The 19,285-nt window shown below is 47.2% G+C and overlaps 2 protein-coding genes across 4 annotated transcripts; both read left to right on the forward strand.

Annotated features, from left to right (window-relative positions):
- The first annotated feature begins 1,179 nt into the window (after nucleotides 1-1,179).
- Nucleotides 1,180-13,655, forward strand: arhgef5 (Rho guanine nucleotide exchange factor (GEF) 5). Of its 3 annotated transcripts, none has more exons than XM_062465752.1 (16): nucleotides 1,181-1,378; nucleotides 1,642-1,756; nucleotides 2,278-6,292; nucleotides 7,737-7,782; nucleotides 7,998-8,050; nucleotides 9,024-9,448; nucleotides 9,932-10,092; nucleotides 10,479-10,631; nucleotides 10,750-10,879; nucleotides 10,964-11,038; nucleotides 11,451-11,540; nucleotides 11,711-11,853; nucleotides 12,267-12,410; nucleotides 12,528-12,598; nucleotides 12,814-12,918; nucleotides 13,070-13,655. In XM_062465752.1, the coding sequence occupies exons 3-16, from the start codon at nucleotides 2,425-2,427 to the stop codon at nucleotides 13,210-13,212; spliced, it is 5,607 nt and encodes a 1,868-aa protein (XP_062321736.1). In that variant the 5' UTR covers nucleotides 1,181-1,378; nucleotides 1,642-1,756; nucleotides 2,278-2,424; the 3' UTR covers nucleotides 13,213-13,655. The 3 variants fall into 3 exon arrangements, with proteins under 3 accessions (XP_062321737.1, XP_062321736.1, XP_062321735.1); XM_062465751.1 differs by having other exon boundaries at nucleotides 1,688-1,756; XM_062465753.1 differs by having other exon boundaries at nucleotides 1,180-1,756; nucleotides 9,027-9,448.
- A 1,391-nt stretch (nucleotides 13,656-15,046) lies between these two features.
- Nucleotides 15,047-19,192, forward strand: zgc:92606 (uncharacterized protein LOC100000242 homolog). Its single transcript, XM_062465925.1, has 5 exons — nucleotides 15,047-15,225; nucleotides 17,519-17,608; nucleotides 17,851-17,929; nucleotides 18,336-18,454; nucleotides 18,681-19,192. Exons 2-5 carry the CDS (start codon nucleotides 17,519-17,521, stop codon nucleotides 18,744-18,746), a joined length of 354 nt encoding a protein of 117 aa, XP_062321909.1. The 5' UTR covers nucleotides 15,047-15,225; the 3' UTR covers nucleotides 18,747-19,192.
- The last annotated feature ends 93 nt before the right edge of the window (nucleotides 19,193-19,285 follow it).

A 19,285-nucleotide genomic window follows, 5' to 3' on the forward strand; every position in this document is an offset into this window, starting at 1 on the left:
CACAGCGTAACTCTCACGAGCGGAAATTGATTCCTCTCACACCCTCGTCACCTGATTTGAGTAGATGGACTGGAATGTACTGCGGCATGAACAAACATGACACAGCAAGAACTATTTGTATTTATTTACTTCACCTCCCTTTTTCATGCAAGGCCTACAGTAGACACATACAGTATATATACAGTAGATAGTTTAGTATTGGTATGAAATTACAGAAATATAAATCTAGCATGATGTAGGTCTATACAATCTTTCGCCACAGCAATGCAATCGCTAAGGAGCTTCAATGCCAAGGTGTTTTGCTGTTTCTCTCACCTAGACGTGTAGGCTATTCTGTGCGAAATAATCAAAGCCCAAACCTGTTTTCCCTCACAAAAGCCTAACTGTTTTTACCGGCATGGTCATTAGCAGTCATTCATGTAGACAAGAGGCCTCTCAACAAGATACAAGGAAAGAAGTCTGCGGTATATATCCTAGCCGCTGTTGATTAGACTAGTACGGAAATGAGTTTTCATAGAACAAGACAACATTGGAGTGTTTTTCCTTAAATGGATAGTTTCGTAATCTAGAGTTATTGTTCACAGTTATTTGTTGTTTTTGTAACTTTCGTTTATGGTGTATCCTAGTGCTCCCACATTTAAGTGGGGGAACACCACCCACCTAGAATTTAGCCCGCCCCCCTTATGTGAAGGCACACATGGAAAAGATCGTAAAAGACCCACATGGGAAAAGAGCACTTCTCCTATACTACCAGGAATGTGTCTTTTTCTCCCCTCGGACATTCTTGCAATGTTATACTACAGAAAACATAAACAATTTTGTGTTGACACAAATAAATCACAGGTAACAGGCCCTTCTCTCCCTCTCTGCTGTTGCCTACGGCTACTCTGCATAACAGCTGTCCCTTTCCAGTTTCCAGTTCCCTACTTCTGAAATGTTTGCGAATACTTTTTTCATGGGTCTTCATGAGTTTAAGTTACTTTTTTGTAACAAGCACAAATACAGGCATGTTAGAAGCATTTCTATAGGCCCAAGTAAGGGCTGTGTTCGAGTGCATGTGGATGTTTAAGTTCCCCTCCCCCGCTATGTAAACGCATCTCTTTACCTGCCTTAGTCGGCTGGCAGACACACCCTTGCTGCCACACACCGACCAATCACAGAGAGCTGTGAGGTGTACTTCCTGTGTTGGGTGAGAGGAATGGGGCAGGAGAGAGAAAGGCTGGTGTAGTGTTATCTGGGTGTCAGCATAGAATGATCATGTCGCTGTGAGGAGAGGAGAGGATTGGGGATTGATTTGTTGACGCAGGAGACACATTTTCGTTTGGTTTGTGAGATACTACCCTGTTGATTAACAAGCCACTTTGAAGAGAAGACTGAGGTAAGGAGAGAAGGAGGGAAGATAAGCGTCAATCTGTTCAGACTTGTTTGGGAATTTGAAGAAGGGGGGGAAGGAGGGAGAGAAAAACAGAGGATAAGAGGGACTAGAAACTGAGGGCGTAGAGAGCAAAGTCATAAAAATTAGTTTTTTTTCTCTAAAGGACAGTCTTTGTTGAGAACAGCCAGACTGACACACACACACACACACACACACAGATAGTTAGGATTGGACTGTAGCTGAAGCGGAACATTTTGCTCACTCAGAATGAATAGGAGGAAGGAATGCTGTGTGTTGTGCAACCCCTGCTAGGTTTACAATACCTGGCCGAGGTCTGCAGAGACGCAGGCTGGATCTCCCCTAAAGACCAGCTACAATCAGGTAAGTCTTTCCAAGGAAGGGCCTTGATGTTTCATTACTGACCAACACAGTACTAAACTGTGGTTAGTTTTGTCATAGTTTAATATGTTATAGTCTTCTGAATGCTTACTTTATGCACCCTAAACATTGTTGAGTTGTACCATGTGTAGAGTGATCAATGGCCAGCCAGGTTGTTGATCAATAGGTAGTGTTGGCAGTGAATAGCTGTACTTGTGGTTTAGGATTTAGTAAAGTTGAAGATAAATGCTTTCTGTGGTCTATTTGATTAAACCACACAAGAGTATGGTCTAATACACCACAGACAGCATTACGCGCTTTTCTCATACCAGTACACTTAGCTCATGCTTTAGCCGATTGGTTGGTTAGATTGAAATACATTGTTGTGTGCGGAAGGGCAAGTCACCGGAACCTATTCAAGCCTACGGTGATGTTCAACTGGTGATAAAAAAAAAAAAACTTAAATAACTTTTGCTGATCCAAGGGAATATTTGGACTTAAAATCATGTGAACATATGTTTCAGGTTCAGATAGTTATGGTACTCTGTGGACCCGAAGACCCAGCTGGACCTCATTTGACACACTCTCCGACTTAAACACTTCTGACCGGAGCCACAATCCAAGCCGAGAACTCTCTGAAACTGTCCCCCAAAACAGGAACTTAGTCCCAGATGGAGAGAGAGAGAGAACGGCGCAGAGAGGAGAAACGGTGGAGAGAACAACAGATGAACAGATTAAAGGTCAGAACCGGAAAGAGGGGGAAAGAGACTGACCGGACTGAGAGTTATGGGGAGGGGGACCGAGCCCCGGGTTCTAGATGGAGGGAAACAGAGAGAGAACAGAGAGAAAGAGATGGAAGAGGAGGAGAGCGGCACCCTATAGGAAGGCCCACCTCACATTATGAGTTTGGGGTGGCGAGAGAACCGGAAACGGAGAGAGGGAAAGGCGACACGTTTCCTAGGATGAGGACAAGGAGCAAAGATCGAGGGAGGGGCATGAGTCCTTTTCTAGAAGAGGAGGGGGCAGGAGATGCAGGGAGGCCAAGGGAACGCCTAAGAGAGATGGAAGTGAACGATAAGGAGAGAGACAGAGAGAGAGCAGCGAGGAGAGGCGGGCAGAGAGGCGGCGAGAGAGACCAGCGGTACAGAGAGGAACGGAGCAGGGACAAGGAGAGAGAGGGGGTACGGGTCAGGGCGAGAGAGGAGGGAGAGAAGAACGGAGGGAGGCCCATGGAGGATGGGCTGCTGAGGCAGAGAGAGAGGCAGAGGCAGTCCGACTCTGATGTGAGAGAGAGGAGGAGAGAACGGGACTCGGAGGGGAACGACCTGTGGAGCAGAGGAGCGAACGCTGCGGGCAGGGAAGGACTGAACCCCCATCAGCGAGAGCGGGAGGGAAGGTATTATTCACCACAGGCAGGGAGAGAAAGAAATGGAGAGAATCATTCAGACAGAGACCACAGGGAGAGGAGAGACAAAATGAGAGACATCAAGAGCGAGGGGGACAGTGATACGGAGAGGATGAGGGAGAATGTTAGAAACGACCGTAGAGAGGAGCAGAGGCACCACCAAAGCAGGAGCGAAGGAGACAACGGAAATGTGGCGAGGGACAGACTGACGGAGACGGAGAGAGAGAGACAGCGATGGAGAGAGGAGGAGCGGAGGATGTACAGTGAGAGGGGCGGAGGGAGAGACCCAGGCCGACACGGAGACAGGGGGAAATACAGAGAGGGGGATCGCAGAGAGAGAAGAGATTGGGGGGTGGAGAGAGACTTGGAAAGACGGAGGGATGCTGGGAGAGAGAGGCCGAGTGGCAGACCAGAGGAGCGCCGGAGACAGAGGGACCAGACACACATGAAGGACCCAGAGTGGGAGAGAGCGCAGGCGCATGTTCCAGGTGAGAGAGGGAAGAGAAGAGAAAGGGGGAGTTATCCTGATAGGAAGGAGGACGACGACAGAATGTTCCGGGAGAGGCGAAACAGAGAGAGAGATCCCACAAGGGAGGGGGTGGCAGACAGGATAAGTCGATCGCCGAGCGAGACAGTCAGGGGGGGGGCGCCGCGAGCATCGAGTAGCGGAGAGTGGAGCAGCGATATGGAGAGTGACAGAAGATGGAGGAAGGATAGAGAAAGACCGGGGGGGAAAGAGTCAGAGAAAGAGAGCATTGCAGAGAGCGAAAGGGACGGGGAAGAGGAGAGGAGGAGAAGAACAAGGTATAAAGACACAGCTCAAGGAGATAGACCAGATAAAGAGAGGGATGGAGAGGAAGAGAAGATGTCAACCAGATCGGGACAGAGAAAGATGTGGTTGGAACCACAGAGAGGCAAACACAGCAACAACTCTTCTGTAGAGGAGGAGTTCATAGAGAGGGAGAGGAAAAGGCGAGGAGAGGAGAATAGAGGGCTGCGAAGCGAGGACACGAGCCGGACAGAAAGAGAGGGACGAGCCCTGGTCGAAGGGGAAAGACGGCGAAGGAGGGAGAATCTCGGAGGAGACGGAGGAAAAGCGAGGGAGGTTGAAACAGAAGGCCTGAATGTTGACAGGGAGGAGGAGTGGGAGGGGCGGGGAGTAACAGTCCGGGGAGAAGAGGAACCCCGGCGTCGTGGCGATGACACACGAAAAGAGAGAGGGCACAGAGAGGGGGATGGAGAGAATGACAAACACGGGAGTGACGGAGAGGAAGAGGGAGGGAGTGACAGGCGTACACGCTCTGAGAGCGAGGGAGGAAGTGAAAGAGAAGAGGAGGAGGAAAGAGAGAGAGTGCACAGCTTAGCCGAGGACGGGTTCATCACTGTGTCCAGCGGCGGGGACGAGGAGGATGAGAGGGAGGAGTTCCAGGACTGCAAAGAATTCTGGGAAGGTGGGGCGGCTTGTGATGTTCCCAGGGAAGAAGTCGGCTACAAGGGGTGTGAGGGAGAGATGCCGCTTGTTGGAGAGAGGGAGAGAAGAGAGGAATGGACAGAGAGAGCAGAGGTTGCAGCGGAAGGAAGTGGAGAGGAGAGAAAAGAAAAGAGGAAGGAAGAGAACCCCACCTATGTGTTCTGTGTGATTGGACAAACACTGCCTAGGTCCAATCGGATGTCAGCCCAGGCCCAAATGGAGGGAGAAGAGACCAATCAAAACCCAGGAAATGAACAGCACGGGACAGCCGGCGAGATGGGGGACCCTGCTGAAGACAGACTCGATAAACACAACGATTCCTACCAAGACGTGCAGAATGAAAGACGGGAAGAGGGGGATGATCCCCACGCTCTGAACCGAGAGAGACCTTGGGTGGGTGACGGTTACAGAGCGCCAGACCCATCGAAGGCAGAGGAGCGAGGGGAGGGAGGAGGAGTGGAGGCCGACCTGGAAAACCCATATGCTGAGATAACCCTGAGGAGAGACTTGACAACAGAAGCGCTCCTCAAAGAATGGAGGGAAAGAAGCCCAGCGTGTCCCCGGCAGACAGGGAGCGAGAGAGAGCCATCCTCCCATATCTCCTCCGGCCCCGCTGCGGAGGCCCATCGCCCTGGAGCTCCTGTGTCCGACGAGGCCACCCTCAGTGGGATGAGCCCGGACGAGCAAGTGGCCCTCCGGATCCGGATGAGCGGAGCCTGGAGCCTGGCCGAGGAGGCCAAGAGACACTCCCAGGCCCCTCACCTGAAGTGGGCCAAGAACGTGGTGAGCGAGATCCTCGGCTCCCCAGAGGACCGGGACGATCCCCGGGCGGGCTCACGGGCAGGAGGAGAGGAGGAACGGAAGGAGGATCCTGCTGCGGAGGGGGGTAGAGCATCGCCCGTCTACTCCACTGTCCGGAAGGTGGGCGCACCGGGACGCCACTCGGGGGCGGAGCCTGATCAGCGAGAGGCGGAGGAAGTCAGAGGTATGAGGCCGAGTCAGCCTGACATGCATGTCGACGCACACCAGGCCATGCATGGGGAAACGCCCACAAGCACGCATGCTGACACTTTTACTAACACGGAGAGAGAGGAGGAGGGCCGCAGCGAGGCTCTGGACGCACGGACAGACGTCCGCCTAGACGTCCAGGTAGAGCCGGTCCCTGTGGACGAGGGTCAGAGGGCGGGTGACCCTGTAGAGAGAGGTAGGGACAGCCAGACAGAGGAAACAAAGAGGGACACAGACGAGGAACTGGAATACTACCTGGCTGTAACAAACATTTTGTACAAACCCAACAGCTGTCCCAGTCTCTGCTGTTCGTCCCCAGAACTGTCCATCCCCACCATAAAGGTAGAGGGTGATGAGGAGCATGCTGTGAGGGGGGGAGAGGGGAACCGTCTGGGAGAAGAGAGTGCGGTAGGAGATGGAGAGAGCGCGGGGGAGGAGGAGGAGGAGGAGGAGGAGGAGGAGAGGGACAAGTTGGTGGAGGGGTTCCAGGGGAGAGGAGAGGAGGAAAACACGGTAAAGAATAGCTTCAGTTTCCGAGAGTTCAGGAGGAACGGCATCCGCCGGACAACTGTAAGAAGAAAAGACGAGATAAGAGGAGAAGAAGAGGAAGGAGGAGTTGGAAGGGACCGCAGAACCAAAGTGTTCACTGTGTCAGGTGAGGCAGAACCAGATTGTTCACCAGGGGTGATGTTAGACATAAAGCCCTACTGGGGCACAGGCCCCTATTCATATCCCTTTTGTTTCTTCCAAGCTTGCTGCGCACAATGCACTACTAGGCTATAGAAACTCGCCTTGCTTAACCTACTATACAACAGTTCAGGGACGACAGTTTGACATCAGCTTTGGCAGGGACATCGATAGTTAATGTGAGCTCACATTTTTTTCGCATTCATCCGAGTGCAAATACTGTTTTTTGAGCTTCATGTTATATTGTTGTTATGTTTTAGTCAAAATAAGATGATCGGTAGGCCTATCATGTAGACATTTTCTTTAGTTTAGAATTTTTTTCTTAGCCTACCTCAATTCTGACTTGTGTGCAGAGTCCGACACCTGGACTTCTGTGTGCGTGCTGCAGTGGCTATTTGGCAAGCTCAGAAGAGTGCACTGACATGGAATTCTGCAGGCATCTGTGGGGAGTTTGTGTTTTCGGTTAAACTTTTACTTGGATTCGGCTTTGATTTTACAAGCGTTGATTGGGATACTGTGTTAATTTTTATCCGGGATTATCAATCTAAATGAATGCACTTACTGATAAAGTAAATTGTTAAAACTCAAACTTTAGATTTTACAGGGGTACAGCAGATTTATACTGGGGCACGTGCCCCAGGAAAAAGGGTCTAACGACACCCCTGGTGTTCACTGTGTCAGGTGAGACAGAATTACAGAGACGGAGCTGGATTAAGGACAGACTATAGGATGATCGGATCAAGTTAAATCATGGGTTCCTTCCTAAAGTGGATCTCTCTTTTCAATTGCACTCTAAATGTGTGTGGGTTTCAATTATCTTTTTAACTACTTCTCCTGTTTGGCAGGCTGAAATAATTAACTTCCAAAACCACAGCTGTGTTTTCCAAACTCACAAGCTACAGATGCAACCTCTGACGATGAAAAGTTTCCCAGCATTTCTCACAGTGAATTGCATCATGTCAGCTCCGACTAAAAGCGTCTTACAGGATCTGCGATGTGTCACGCTGTTAGGTGTCGAGTTGTAGGAGGTTGTGAAAGAAGGAGATTACCAGAATCCAAACGGCAAGAGCAGCACGGTTGAGAGGCTGGGTTACAACTTGTCTAAAGACAAACCACTTTTCCTTCCAGAGGCTCAGATCAGCTCTTTCCTGGTAAACACCGTAGACTAGGGAGCGTGCTTCAGGAACTAATTTAACACAGGTTCTCTAACGAAACAGGCTGCTTTTTTCGGACTGCTTTCCCCTACTGTTCTACGTTCCATTCTACCCTCTTTTTCCAGCTTTTTGGTGGTGGTTCAAGTGTTTTCAAAGTGTACTAGTTAAGAGTATAGCGGTAGAAGTAGTTGCTTTAGTACTGGGCTATGATACTGTGTGACTTTCGACAACATTGGACAAGATATTTTCTCCCTACAGATGATAACGATGCAATGCATTTGAGTTGGGGAGAAGCAGACCTGAGGTGAGTTAAAACGATTACCGACTGATTATACACTGTATAATGCCATACAGTCCAAAGCAATACAGTAGTGCACTGTTTACAATGCAATACAGCAGTAATATTAGTGGTATTGGAACATGATGCAATTTTGGATCGTATAATTCCTTTGGGGCTGTATGTATACTGGATCTGGGAAATGATCCAGCTATAGTGACTGTTCTGTCTTTCTGCTACAGGAATGCCACAGACACAATCACAAGAACGAGAAGGAGGAACTCAAAGTTCTTCAGTGAGTGTTACTCCTTTACATTTTTCAAAAACGTTTACTACAATCTCCTTCTTGAGACCATTTGCCTAGTCATCTCCTCCACATGCCTGTCTAAACTTCAGTGTTCTAAATCACATGAAATTCCTAGGCCGTGTTGCTAGGCTACGTGAGAGATGGCAGTTTAAAACCCACCGTTTTGTCAATGACCATCTTTTAGACATCGCCTTGGCGATGTAGTGCTCTCCCCAGGCGTAATGTGGTACTGTCTAACACTGTAGCTGCATGCGACACGACCGGAGTCTTTACAGACACTGCGTGGGAATAATTCCAGCCCATGAAGTGCATCAGTAACTTATAGTTTTTTTGTTGTTGCCACAAACCGAAAGAGACTTATGGGTTGTTTCCACTTTGGCACTGTTTCTACACATTAATGATGACAAACTGGCAGTTTGTGTGATTCATGTTGATGCATTCAAATCCTGGAGTGCGTGTGGGTCCAATACGCGTCAGTTTGCGTGTGGGTGTGTGCATACGCTGCCACAACGCTCTGGGCTTCAGACAGGTTTGTGCAGGTAGCCGTGTTTTCGTGAAAGGGAAAACCAGCTGCTTCTGCAACCTAGCATTCCAACAAGTCTGTGTGGAGAATTTCAAAGACAAACATCTCATGCTTAACCTTCTCATCTCTCTGCCTTTCTCCCCTTCCTCACCAACCTCTTGACTTCCATCTCAATCCCTTTCTCCTTTCTCTCCCTCTCTCTCCCTCTTTCTCTCTCTCCCTCTCCCTCTCCATCTTTCTCTCTCTCTCTCTCTCTCTCTCTCTCTCTCTCTCTCTCTCTCTCTCTCTCTCTCTCTCTCTCTCTCTCTCTCTCTCTCTCTCTCTCTCTCTCTCTCTCTCTCTCTCTCTCTCTCTCTCTCTCTCTCTCTCTCTCTCTCTCTCTCTCTCTCTCTCTCTCTCTCTCTCTCTCTCTCCCTCCGTTCCCCTGCGCTCCTGCAGTAGACGCCCAGCTGTATCAGCAGTACAGCGAGACGGTCCAGAACCGAGAGATCCGCCAGTCTCGCTCCGACGTCCTCTCCACCAGCGAGGACCTACCCGTCGCCCCGGCCCCCGTTCCCCCCCGTTCCCCGGCCCCCTCCCCGGCCCCCTCCCCGGCCTCCTCCCCCACCCCCGCTCGTCGACCCCTGCCCCCTTTGCCCATGGTGCCCCACCCCCACTCCTTGTCCCACTCCAGCTCCTTCTCCAGCACCGTTAGCGCCAAGTCACTGCCCCTGCCCCTGCCCCCCCATGCTGACGGCAGACCCTCCTCCCCCCGCCTGTCCATCTCCCTGACCTCCTCACCCACCCTGTGGCAGGACCTGCCGGGGGTCAGGGACAGCGCCGGGCTGGCGGAGGTGACAGACGATCAGAGGCGTCTTCAGGAGGTGACGACTGCAGCTTCCTGAACATCGTCACACACTGTAGCAACATGTTGTTTTTCCTCAGGATTCCACACTCCTTCCTTCTAACACTCTGTGGTTTATCCTTTTTATTTCCTGTTCTGTCTTGTCCTGTCCTGTCTTGTCATTCCTCTCCTCCTCCTCTCCTCCTCCATCCTCTCCTCTCCCTCCTCTCATCTCCTCCCCGCCCCTCCTCTCCCCCCCTCCTCTCCTCCCTCCTCCCCCCTCCTCTCCTCTCCTCTTCTCTCCCCCCCTCCTCTCCTCTCCTCTCCTCTCCCCCCCTCCTCTCCTCTCCCCCCCTCCTCTCCTCTCCTCTCCTCTCCCCGCCCCTCCTCTCCTCCCCCTCCTGTCCTCTCCCCGCCTCCTCTCCTCTCCCCGCCCCTCCTCTCCTCCCCCCTCCTGTCCTCTCCCCGCCTCCTCTCCTCTCCCCGCCCCTCCTCTCCTCCCCCCTTCCTCTCCTCTCCTCAGGTGAGGTTTGAGGTGATAACCTCCGAGGCCTCCTACTGTAGGAGCCTGGACATCGTGGTGGAGCACTTTGTCAAATCCAAACAGCTGGGGACGTTGTTGACCACCCAGGACAGGAACTGGCTTTTCTCCCGGCTAGCGGACGTGCGCACCATCAGCCACAGGTCAGCCCCGTCTAACCCTAACCATCAGCCACAGGTCAGCCCCGTCTAACCCTAACCATCAGCCACAGGTCAGCCCCGTCTAACCCTAACCATCAGCCACAGGTCAGCCCCGTCTAACCCTAACCATCAGCCACAGGTCAGCCCCGTCTAACCCTAACGCTAACCATCAGCCACAGGTCAGCCCCGTCTAACCCTAACCATCAGCCACAGGTCAGCCCTGTCTAACCCTAACCATCAGCCACAGGTCAGCCCCGTCACAGGACTGAAACCTACATTCATAGTCTTTCACTTCAGCCTCCAACTGACACATACAGAAATGTGTGTCTAGAATATCAGAGGGAGGTGGGCATATTATGATTCTAAGTGATTCTGTGTTCATCACACAGGTTTCTGTCAAAGCTGGAGGAGAGGGTGGAGTCCGACCTCATACACTTCACAGTGTGTGACATCATTGCTCGCCACTGTCAACACTTCAAAATGGTCTACGTACCCTACCTAACCAACCAATCCTACCAGGACGCCACCTACCAGAGACTCATGTGAGGCCTGCTTCCTTTGCTTTACAACTCCTTTCCTGGACAAAATCTTGTCGCTCTGCTCATATGCTGTAACGATGACATCATTTTAATGATGTACCCTGATATGATGATACACCAGGGAGGAGAACGCTGGGTTTAAGCGGCTTGTGGATAAGCTGGAACGAAGTTCTGTGTGTCAACGCCTACCTCTTCGCTCCTTCCTTATACTACCCTTCCAGAGGATCACACGTATCAAGCTACTTGTGCAGGTATGTGTGTGTGTGTCTGTGTGTGTGTGTTGAGGCTCACAGTCTTCTCTTGCTCTACCCTCGCTCACACTGTGTGTCTTGTAGAACATTGTGAAGAGGATCGCTCCAGGGACAGAGGAGGAGCTGCACGCCATCAGAGCCATGAAGCTCCTGGGGAAGGTGTGTTTCCTCTCTCTCTCTCTGTCTCTGTCTCTCTCTGTCTCTGTCTCTCTCTGTCTCGCTCTTTCTCTGTCTCTCTCTCTGTGTGTCTCTCTGTCTCTCTCTCTGTCTCTCTGTCTCTCTCTCTCTCTCTCTCTCTCTCTCTCTCTCTCTCTCTCTCTCTCTCTCTCTCTCTCTCTGTCTGTCTCTATATCTCTCTATATCTCTCTATATCTCTCTATATCTCTCTTCCTCTTTCTCTGCCTCCCCCTTTCTGTCTCCCTGCTCATACAATGTTCCTGAGGGTGGCAGGAGCAATGTAAGGCCTGCTTTAGACCTGCTTTAGACCTGCTTTACACCTGCTTTAGACCTGCTTTAGACCTGCTTTACACCTGCTTTAGACCTGCTTTAGATGTTCTCTCCTTTCTTTCAGCTGATTCAGGAGAGCAACGACAGCATCACTCAGATGAAGAGCATTGAGTCCCTGGTCTCTCTCAGCGCCAAGGTGGACTTTGAATGCAGGGTGAGGAAATCCTTCTTTGTGGGAGGAGCACCATAGATACTGGGGATCTTGATGGATAATGTCAATAAAAATGACAAACACATTTGCATTTTTCTCTCTCTCACTATGTATCTCTCTTTTTCTGCCTCTCTCTCTTTCTCTCTGTCTTTTTCTCACTCTCTCTGTCACAGACTCTGCCACTTGTCAGTCAGTCTCGTAGGCTGGTACGAGAAGGGCCGGCGACTGAGTTGATGGACTTTTCTCTGAAGGAGACAGAGAGGAGCGTCTACTTGCACTTGTTCAACGATTACCTGCTGCTCTCGCTACACAAAGAGTGAGTCACCATCATTGTACACACAAGGGAGTCAGGTGGCTGAGTGGTTAGGGAATCGGGCTAGTAACCTGAAGGTTGTTGGTTCGATTCCCGGCTGTGTCAAATGACGTTGTGGGGGCAAGGCACTTCACCCTACTTGCCTCGGGGAGAATGTCCCTGTACTTACTGTAAGTCGCTCTGGATAAGAGCGTCTGCTAAATGAATAAAATGAATAAATATTTAAATAACACAATCACTCACGTATGCACTATCACAAGCATACACTGTCACAGGACTCTCTCTCTCTCACACAATCACTCACGTAGACACTATCACAAGCATACACTGTCACAAGACTGTGGTCAAATGGCTTACGAGTTTCCCCTCCTAAAAACTCCTCCGTCCTCTTCCTCCTGGTCCGTGGTGGTGTCCAGAGGGGGTAGGTTCACCGTGATAGACCACGCCCCCGTCTCTGAACTGCGGGTAGAGAACTGTCGCGTCAAACTGCACTCCCTTCAGAAGAACATCTTCCGGCTGCACATGTCTTCCAAATCCTTGCTACTAAGATCAGATACCCAGTAAGGTTTCCGGACTGTAGTAGAGAGTGTGTTTGTGTAGCAAAACTACTTTTCCAGCAGTGATTTTTTTTTAAGAAAATGCATTTGGAGAATCACTTACCATGTTTGACCTTTTAGGAGTAATAAGCTTCGCTGGATATCAGCTCTCTCCAGACCCCATCCTGTTATTGACTTCTCTGCAGCACAAGGTCAGTCTATAAAAACATCTGGTTTTAGCTGCAAAGTTAGCTTTGATATTTAATGCTACGGGGGAAATTATGAAATTATTAAAAGATTTACAACATTTATTAACGTTCACAGGAAAGTTAATCACTGTTGAATTTGATTACAAAGCTTTTTAGGATGAGGATGTGAGAGGGAGGGATGGTGTTTAACCACAGATACATCATTTTTCTTCTTCCAGACTTCACCCAGATGCAGTGTATCAGGGCCTTTGTTGCCCAGCAACCAGACGGGCTGTCTTTGGAGAAAGCTGATGTCATTCTAGTGCACCAGCAAAGCAGTGATGGTAACTAGGAACTAACACACTCATGATTCTCAGAGGCCTGGCGAGGAAATGTGTGAAGCAATACCTAGCTCATTCAAATGTCTCTCTCTCACACAATCTTTCTCTCTCTCTCTCTCCCTCCCACTCCCCCTCCCACTCCTCTGCACCTCAGGTTGGGTGGAGGGCACCAGACTGTCAGACAGGCAGCGAGGATGGGCTCCCGAGTCCCACCTGGAGACCATAACGAGCCCAAGAGCTCAGCAGCGCAACCTGCTGGACGCTTTGAAAATCACCACAGCCACAGCTGCCGTATGAAAGACCGATCACACCGATTAAGTCCCAGATGCAGGGCTAGGATGCTGAAACCCGTGTCTGTGGACAGTGGAGGATGAATCAGCGCCAGACTGGAAGGGAAGCTAAATGCAACATGATGCAACAATGCATGTCAAACCAGTGTTTGCCTTAAGGCTGTTCTCTGGGTGGGCCTGACCCTGCCTTGTTTATTTCATGTATAGACTGTTACTGAAAAGCACCTTGACATATCTTGCTAAAGAGGACTGCATCGCTGCATCTCTGCCTGTGGATAGTAGGGCTCCAATACCCCTCATGGCTCTTTCTTTAGGGACTGGATATGCAATGTTTCTATTTCCGGGAAATGTATTATTTGTGTATAATATATTCTGTAGAATTTAGGAAATTCCTTTTATTATAAATGTTGGGACAGATGTTCGTGGAAATACAAATTGTGCTATGTGGAACTCTTTCGGTACATTTATAAGATAGATGTTTGTCCACGTACATAAGTCAGGGAGGAAGACACACTGGATCGTAATCTAATTTTCTCAAATGGAAAAGATAATTACCATTTAGGTTTTTCTTGTTCTTTAGATGATTCTTTTAAAGCGTGTTATTTGCTATGCTAACATTGATTTCAAACAATTCAACAAGATGTACAACTTTGGTGTACAGTAGGGTCCGAAAATCTTCGACCACCAGGAAAAATGCTTCGATTTCGCCGTTTTTTCTAAGGTAATACTACTTTTCCATTACAAATGTCAATTTGAAGGAAAAGTTGAAACTTTGAAAAAATGCAGATACATTTCTGTATGTCCCTCTGTCATGCTTTAATGACAGTGTGTATGGACTCCAGAAGTCTCTGTCAAATCTGCTGACCAGTGAGCTTCTTGTGATGTCCCAGAATGCTCTGCTTTCTCAGTCTTATATTCCCTGATTGTTTCATGTGGTTTCAGACTTTGGACTTCACTGTATGTTTGGGTTGCAATATAGTAAAACTATTACATGACAACATGTTGTCATATTAACATGTTGATAGAAATTTACACTGCAAATTATCCAAGTGTCATGAAATTTCTGGCAAATTGCTAGAATGGCGATAGGGGTTCCGTGAGATCATTTTCAAAAATAAGATAGAAGTGTCATATTTAGCCCAAAAATCTAAATATAAGTATTTTTAGGCTTCAATTATTTTCAAAAAAAAAAAAAAAATCTGTCTGAAGTATTGGCTTGTTTGACAGATGCGCTCAGATTAGTGTCTGACGGTTGATCTCTCTCCTCAGACTGTTTTGCTTTAAGATGTGGGCTTTTACAAGGTTAGAATGTCTGGAATGGGTTAATAAATTATCCTAGACATTTTGACACATTTCTTTGTAGTCCCACACAGACGCTTAATAAACGTTCACAACCACCTAGATACAAGCAATGCTGCTATGATTGGAATGCCCGAATTTGACAAGAGGCCTATTCATCACCGCATTGAGTCTGGGTCTAGGTGCCAAATATTGCAGATTTTTATTTATTTTTAGATTCAATCAATGCGCTCATTGGAACGATTGAGCTGGGACGAATACATCATACATTACTTTGCCAATAGGCCGTAATAATTTTTTTCCAGATGCATGACCCTATTCTGTAATGGCCCACTTTTATAACAATGTAATTGGTTTAGTTCACCGTCATTCAAAACAGAGTGAAAATGTGAATGGCATCAAAATGAATCCAATAAAAACCTTGTCAACAAACTAAAACCCCGCCTTCTATCTTCTATGATTGGACATCCATATTGTCTGTCGACGGATATGGTGTTCATTTGTTGAAATGTCCTCGACTGGGCGTTGCCGAGTTTGTTGTTGTTTCTGTGCAGAAGAAGTAGTTCAGTCGACATCTTAAAAATAAAGCCCCATTTGTGATCATTGGTGCAAATTAAATACTTGTTCGTCGAATTTCCCTTGTGATCGAAGTGTAAGCTGAAGATTTTTAGGAGTGGACTGGAATTAACCCATTCTATTCGATTTCGTTCGTGTTCCAACGGTGAGTATTCCATTCTAAGTTCTGTGGATGTCTTCTTTCTCAGAGATAGCTACAGTGCAGCTAGCTGATAGTTGCTAATGCTAGCACTTGCTTTTTTGCAAGCCACTTAGTCATGCTGGTTTAAGACGTCCCTAACTAAACAGTATTTACGGAGTTGTTTGCATTTGGTAATATTATCAGCGTATCACCAAATCGATTGTTTTGTTTAGCAAGTATTGTCAGTTGTCTTCTTCACAGATAAGAGAAGGCGCGACCCACCCTTTTAGCTGGATACTGCACTGACGTGGCTTTCTAGTGATCGGACAGTGATCGGACATGGCTGGATGCAAATAGGCCTATAGCCAACAATTGGACACCCTACATTTATGTAATCACTATATTTTCGATTGTATTTTTTAACCTTTGTATATGGTTGGCCCAGGTTCTTTAGTGTGACAGTAAGCGACATAACCACATAGGTTCATTATGTAATTTTGCTATTGTGAATGTACATGCATGGTGAAGTGCCAGTTTTAGATCGTGGGGTACAGCATGTACACGTGCCAGACGTCATCAACTGTTTTGACAGCTATACATTCGGAACGCTCAGTAGAGACAAAACAACAAAAACAGTCCGCTTGTTGTTATGGATTGTTGTTGTTTAGTGACCTGGGCCCCGTTCGTCGTAAGGGTTGAAGCTAAGTTAATCAATTGTCCCTTTAGCCCGTTAACATTAGCGAGATGAGTGAGAACAGCAAATATCGGTTCGTCAACGGCTGATCCGCATCCAAATCATGTGGTTAATTTCAATCAGGCTAAATTTATCAGGGAAATTGCTGATAAGTTTACGTCCTACGTAAAACGTCCTACTTCAAAAGGCAGGAAAGGTCGATACTGTAACCAAAACCGTGATTTTCTAACGGTATGATGGTGGAAAAGACGAAAGAGAGAGCGGTGATAGGCTATCTCGCCATCCGAGCAAACTATTATAATGAGTCTCTACGAAGACAATAAGCATATTATCATGGCTAAGTCAAACACCGCCACCGCTGCCAGAGCAAGACAAGCAGCTTGGCAAAAAATTGCCGATAAGCTAAATGCGAAAGTTTTGGGGAAATGTATAAGCTCATCTTAAGTGCCTCATTACCCCAATCAATCAGATCACATTTCTTTAAATGTGCCTGCTGGCAGTAGGCTTAATGGAAATTAATAATCGAATGAGATCTTGCTAGCGAAAATAATGATCTCAACTCTTTCAGAATAAGTAGGCTAGATAAAAACAAGGCCAAAGAGTATCTAATTAATACGAATTCATAGACACTTATGAGGATATATGTAGGCTACTGCGCTTATATATATGTATGTGTATATATGCATATACACATATATATATGTGTATATGCATGTAGGCCTATGTGTAAATCCCTCTTTGATTTCATTGACTGGGACATGGCCAGGGAATATGATGAATTGATTCATCAGCTGGTTAAGCGCCAAGTACACTTTTCTTACAGCAACGCATGCTGTAAAGTTTGCCAATGTTTTCTGCATCGCCTATACTGTATAAAAATGTAGCCTATACCTGACGCAAAAAACCTGAAGGCTATGCAGTCTGAAGCACAGTTAAAGTTTCAAGTAGTAGCTTTATTGTCAATTTATTCACATGTCAAGACATAAAAAGGAATCGATATGACGTTTCCCACTCTCCCACAGTGAAACATATAAAAAGCACAGGCACAACAGATAAGACAAGACATTTCGTAAAACATAGCGTTACATATTCACATACAGCAGCATAAGCTCATAATAAAGCATAAAGCTTGCTGCGGCGTGTGATATTTGCAATGTACGGCCCGAGAAGGTCTTGCAAATAAATGAGTCCATGTCGGCTGAATCGATATCGCTCAAACAAGAACTCATCCGTGTGAAATAAAGGATCTTGGCAATCGCGAAGAACTCTATTGGTATGGAAAGCTAATCGAACTAAATTATAGCTCCTTGGTCACATGGGTCTCTCAAAAAGAGAGCTGCCATGTTATTTTCTGGGGGTGTGGCAAGCTTATCCAGCTACACTTACGTTAGCCTGCTCTGGAGCAGGTTAGTGCTAATTGATATGTTACTATGGTGATTTATCGAAAGTTGTTTCCACGAACCAAAAAGAGGGGCGTTTTTTATCTTAGCCTGAAAATTAGCTCGCTAAACCGCTTAGCGAGCTACGACGAATACCCCCCAGCAGTACTTGCGTTGTTGCACAGCCCATATGTCATTTTGACCGTAGAGTTGTTGACCATGTTATGTTTGTTTTCTCTCCTAGATGGGCAGTCAATACCAACGCTCTGTACCGCAGGAGGTGAGGAGAGCGGAGGGGGAGAGAGTGCGAACAAAGCATCCGGACAAAATACCAGTAAGCACAACTGTCACTAACGAAAGTTTTTGCTAGCTTCGTCTATTTTTCCCATACAAACTGATACCAAATGAAAATATCCTACATTATCCCTTATGAGAAATCTGGAAGGACGTGAGACAATGTATTGACCCCTTGGTATTGGGCCTCCACCACTTTGTGATTATGTGCTGTTGTTTAGTGTTCTCTGGGGTAAAGGTGACCTGTCATGTGTAGTAACTGACTATCATCCATCGCCTCAGATCATCGTGGAGAGAGCAGCTAGATCACGTGCTCCTGACCTGGACAAGAAGAAATACCTTGTGCCCTCCGACTTGACAGGTGAAATAAATGGCCGAGTATTTATAGACAAGATTTTTTCAATGTTTCTTCCTATCTCAGACTAGTTTCCCTTTCTGTATGACACCAACTATTCCCGACCCATGACCGTGACTGCACTTGTGGTTGGGACCTACCCCTTCCCTGAACCAAATAGTCTTTTAGTTCCTCTTAGAGTACATTGAAACTTTCTCTTTTTTGTTTGTTTGTTTCTCTCTCTCTCTTTGTTTGTTTGTGTCTCTCTCTCTCTTTGTTTGTTTGTGTCTCCCTCTCTCTTTGTTTGTTTGTGTCTCCCTCTCTCTCTTTGTTTGTTTGTGTCTCCCTCTCTCTCTTTGTTTGTTTGTTTCTCTCTCTCTCTTTGTTTGTTTGTGTCTCTCTCTCTCTCTCTCTTTCTCTTCCCCCCCTTCAGTTGGACAGCTGTGTTTTCTGATCAGACAGCGTGTGTCCATGAGACCAGAGGAAGCGCTCTTCTTCTTTGTGAACAACTCCCTCCCCCCGTCCAGCTCCCCTCTCTCTGCAGTGTACGAGGTAATTACAGACGTGCACAGACACACACACACACCGATGCATCTGAGATAACACATCCTGTACTCCACCTACAGTTACATGTAAACATTCTGCTTACCGATCCACAATTTGTCCCCTTATCACAAAAGTAAACAAATCTAAAGTTTTCTACGTTATCGACCAACCGGTTCGCTTTTTTCCCCCTTTGAATTCTAACACTGCATTTCGATTTCTAACACTGTTCCAGGAACACCACGATGAGGACTTGTTCCTGTACATGACTTACAGTAATGAGAGCGTCTACGGTGCCTGAGAGGAGAGGGAAGGTCAGACGGAGAGAGAGAGACAGGAGATGAAGAGAGGAAGTAGGTTACAGACTGTCGGAGTCAGAAGCTCACACTTTGTTATTTTTACACCACTATTATTCGTCTAGGACATGATATTAGTTTTTGAGTAGGCAGTGGGAATAAGTTGGGTAGGGAAGGGTCTCAAGGGGTTTTTGGTTTGTCAGTGTTTTGCAATTAGCGTAGTGTTTTTCTGTTAATGCCCAACCTATGTTGATAGTTTGTAAAAGTTTAATTTGAAAGAGGCAGTGAAAGCAAAGTTTTCATTGGTGAAGAAAGGTATTTGAAAAGGGAGATAACTCTCTTTATTTTCATCTTTCTCTCTCGGTCATCTGTATTTAATGCAAATAGTATTTCTTTTTTTGTAAATGAAAATCATGAACTTTTGTGGAAAATAAAAATGTAAATGCATGTATTCCTGAGTTTTCCATTAATTGTGTGTTGTTTAGCAGATTCTTCGTGATTTCTGGGAAATTCAATACAGAAATTCACGAGAAAAAAAAATCCT

The sequence above is a fragment of the Osmerus eperlanus genome, chromosome 7 (genome assembly GCF_963692335.1).
Source record: "Osmerus eperlanus chromosome 7, fOsmEpe2.1, whole genome shotgun sequence".
Classification (NCBI taxonomy): Eukaryota; Metazoa; Chordata; class Actinopteri; order Osmeriformes; family Osmeridae; genus Osmerus; species Osmerus eperlanus.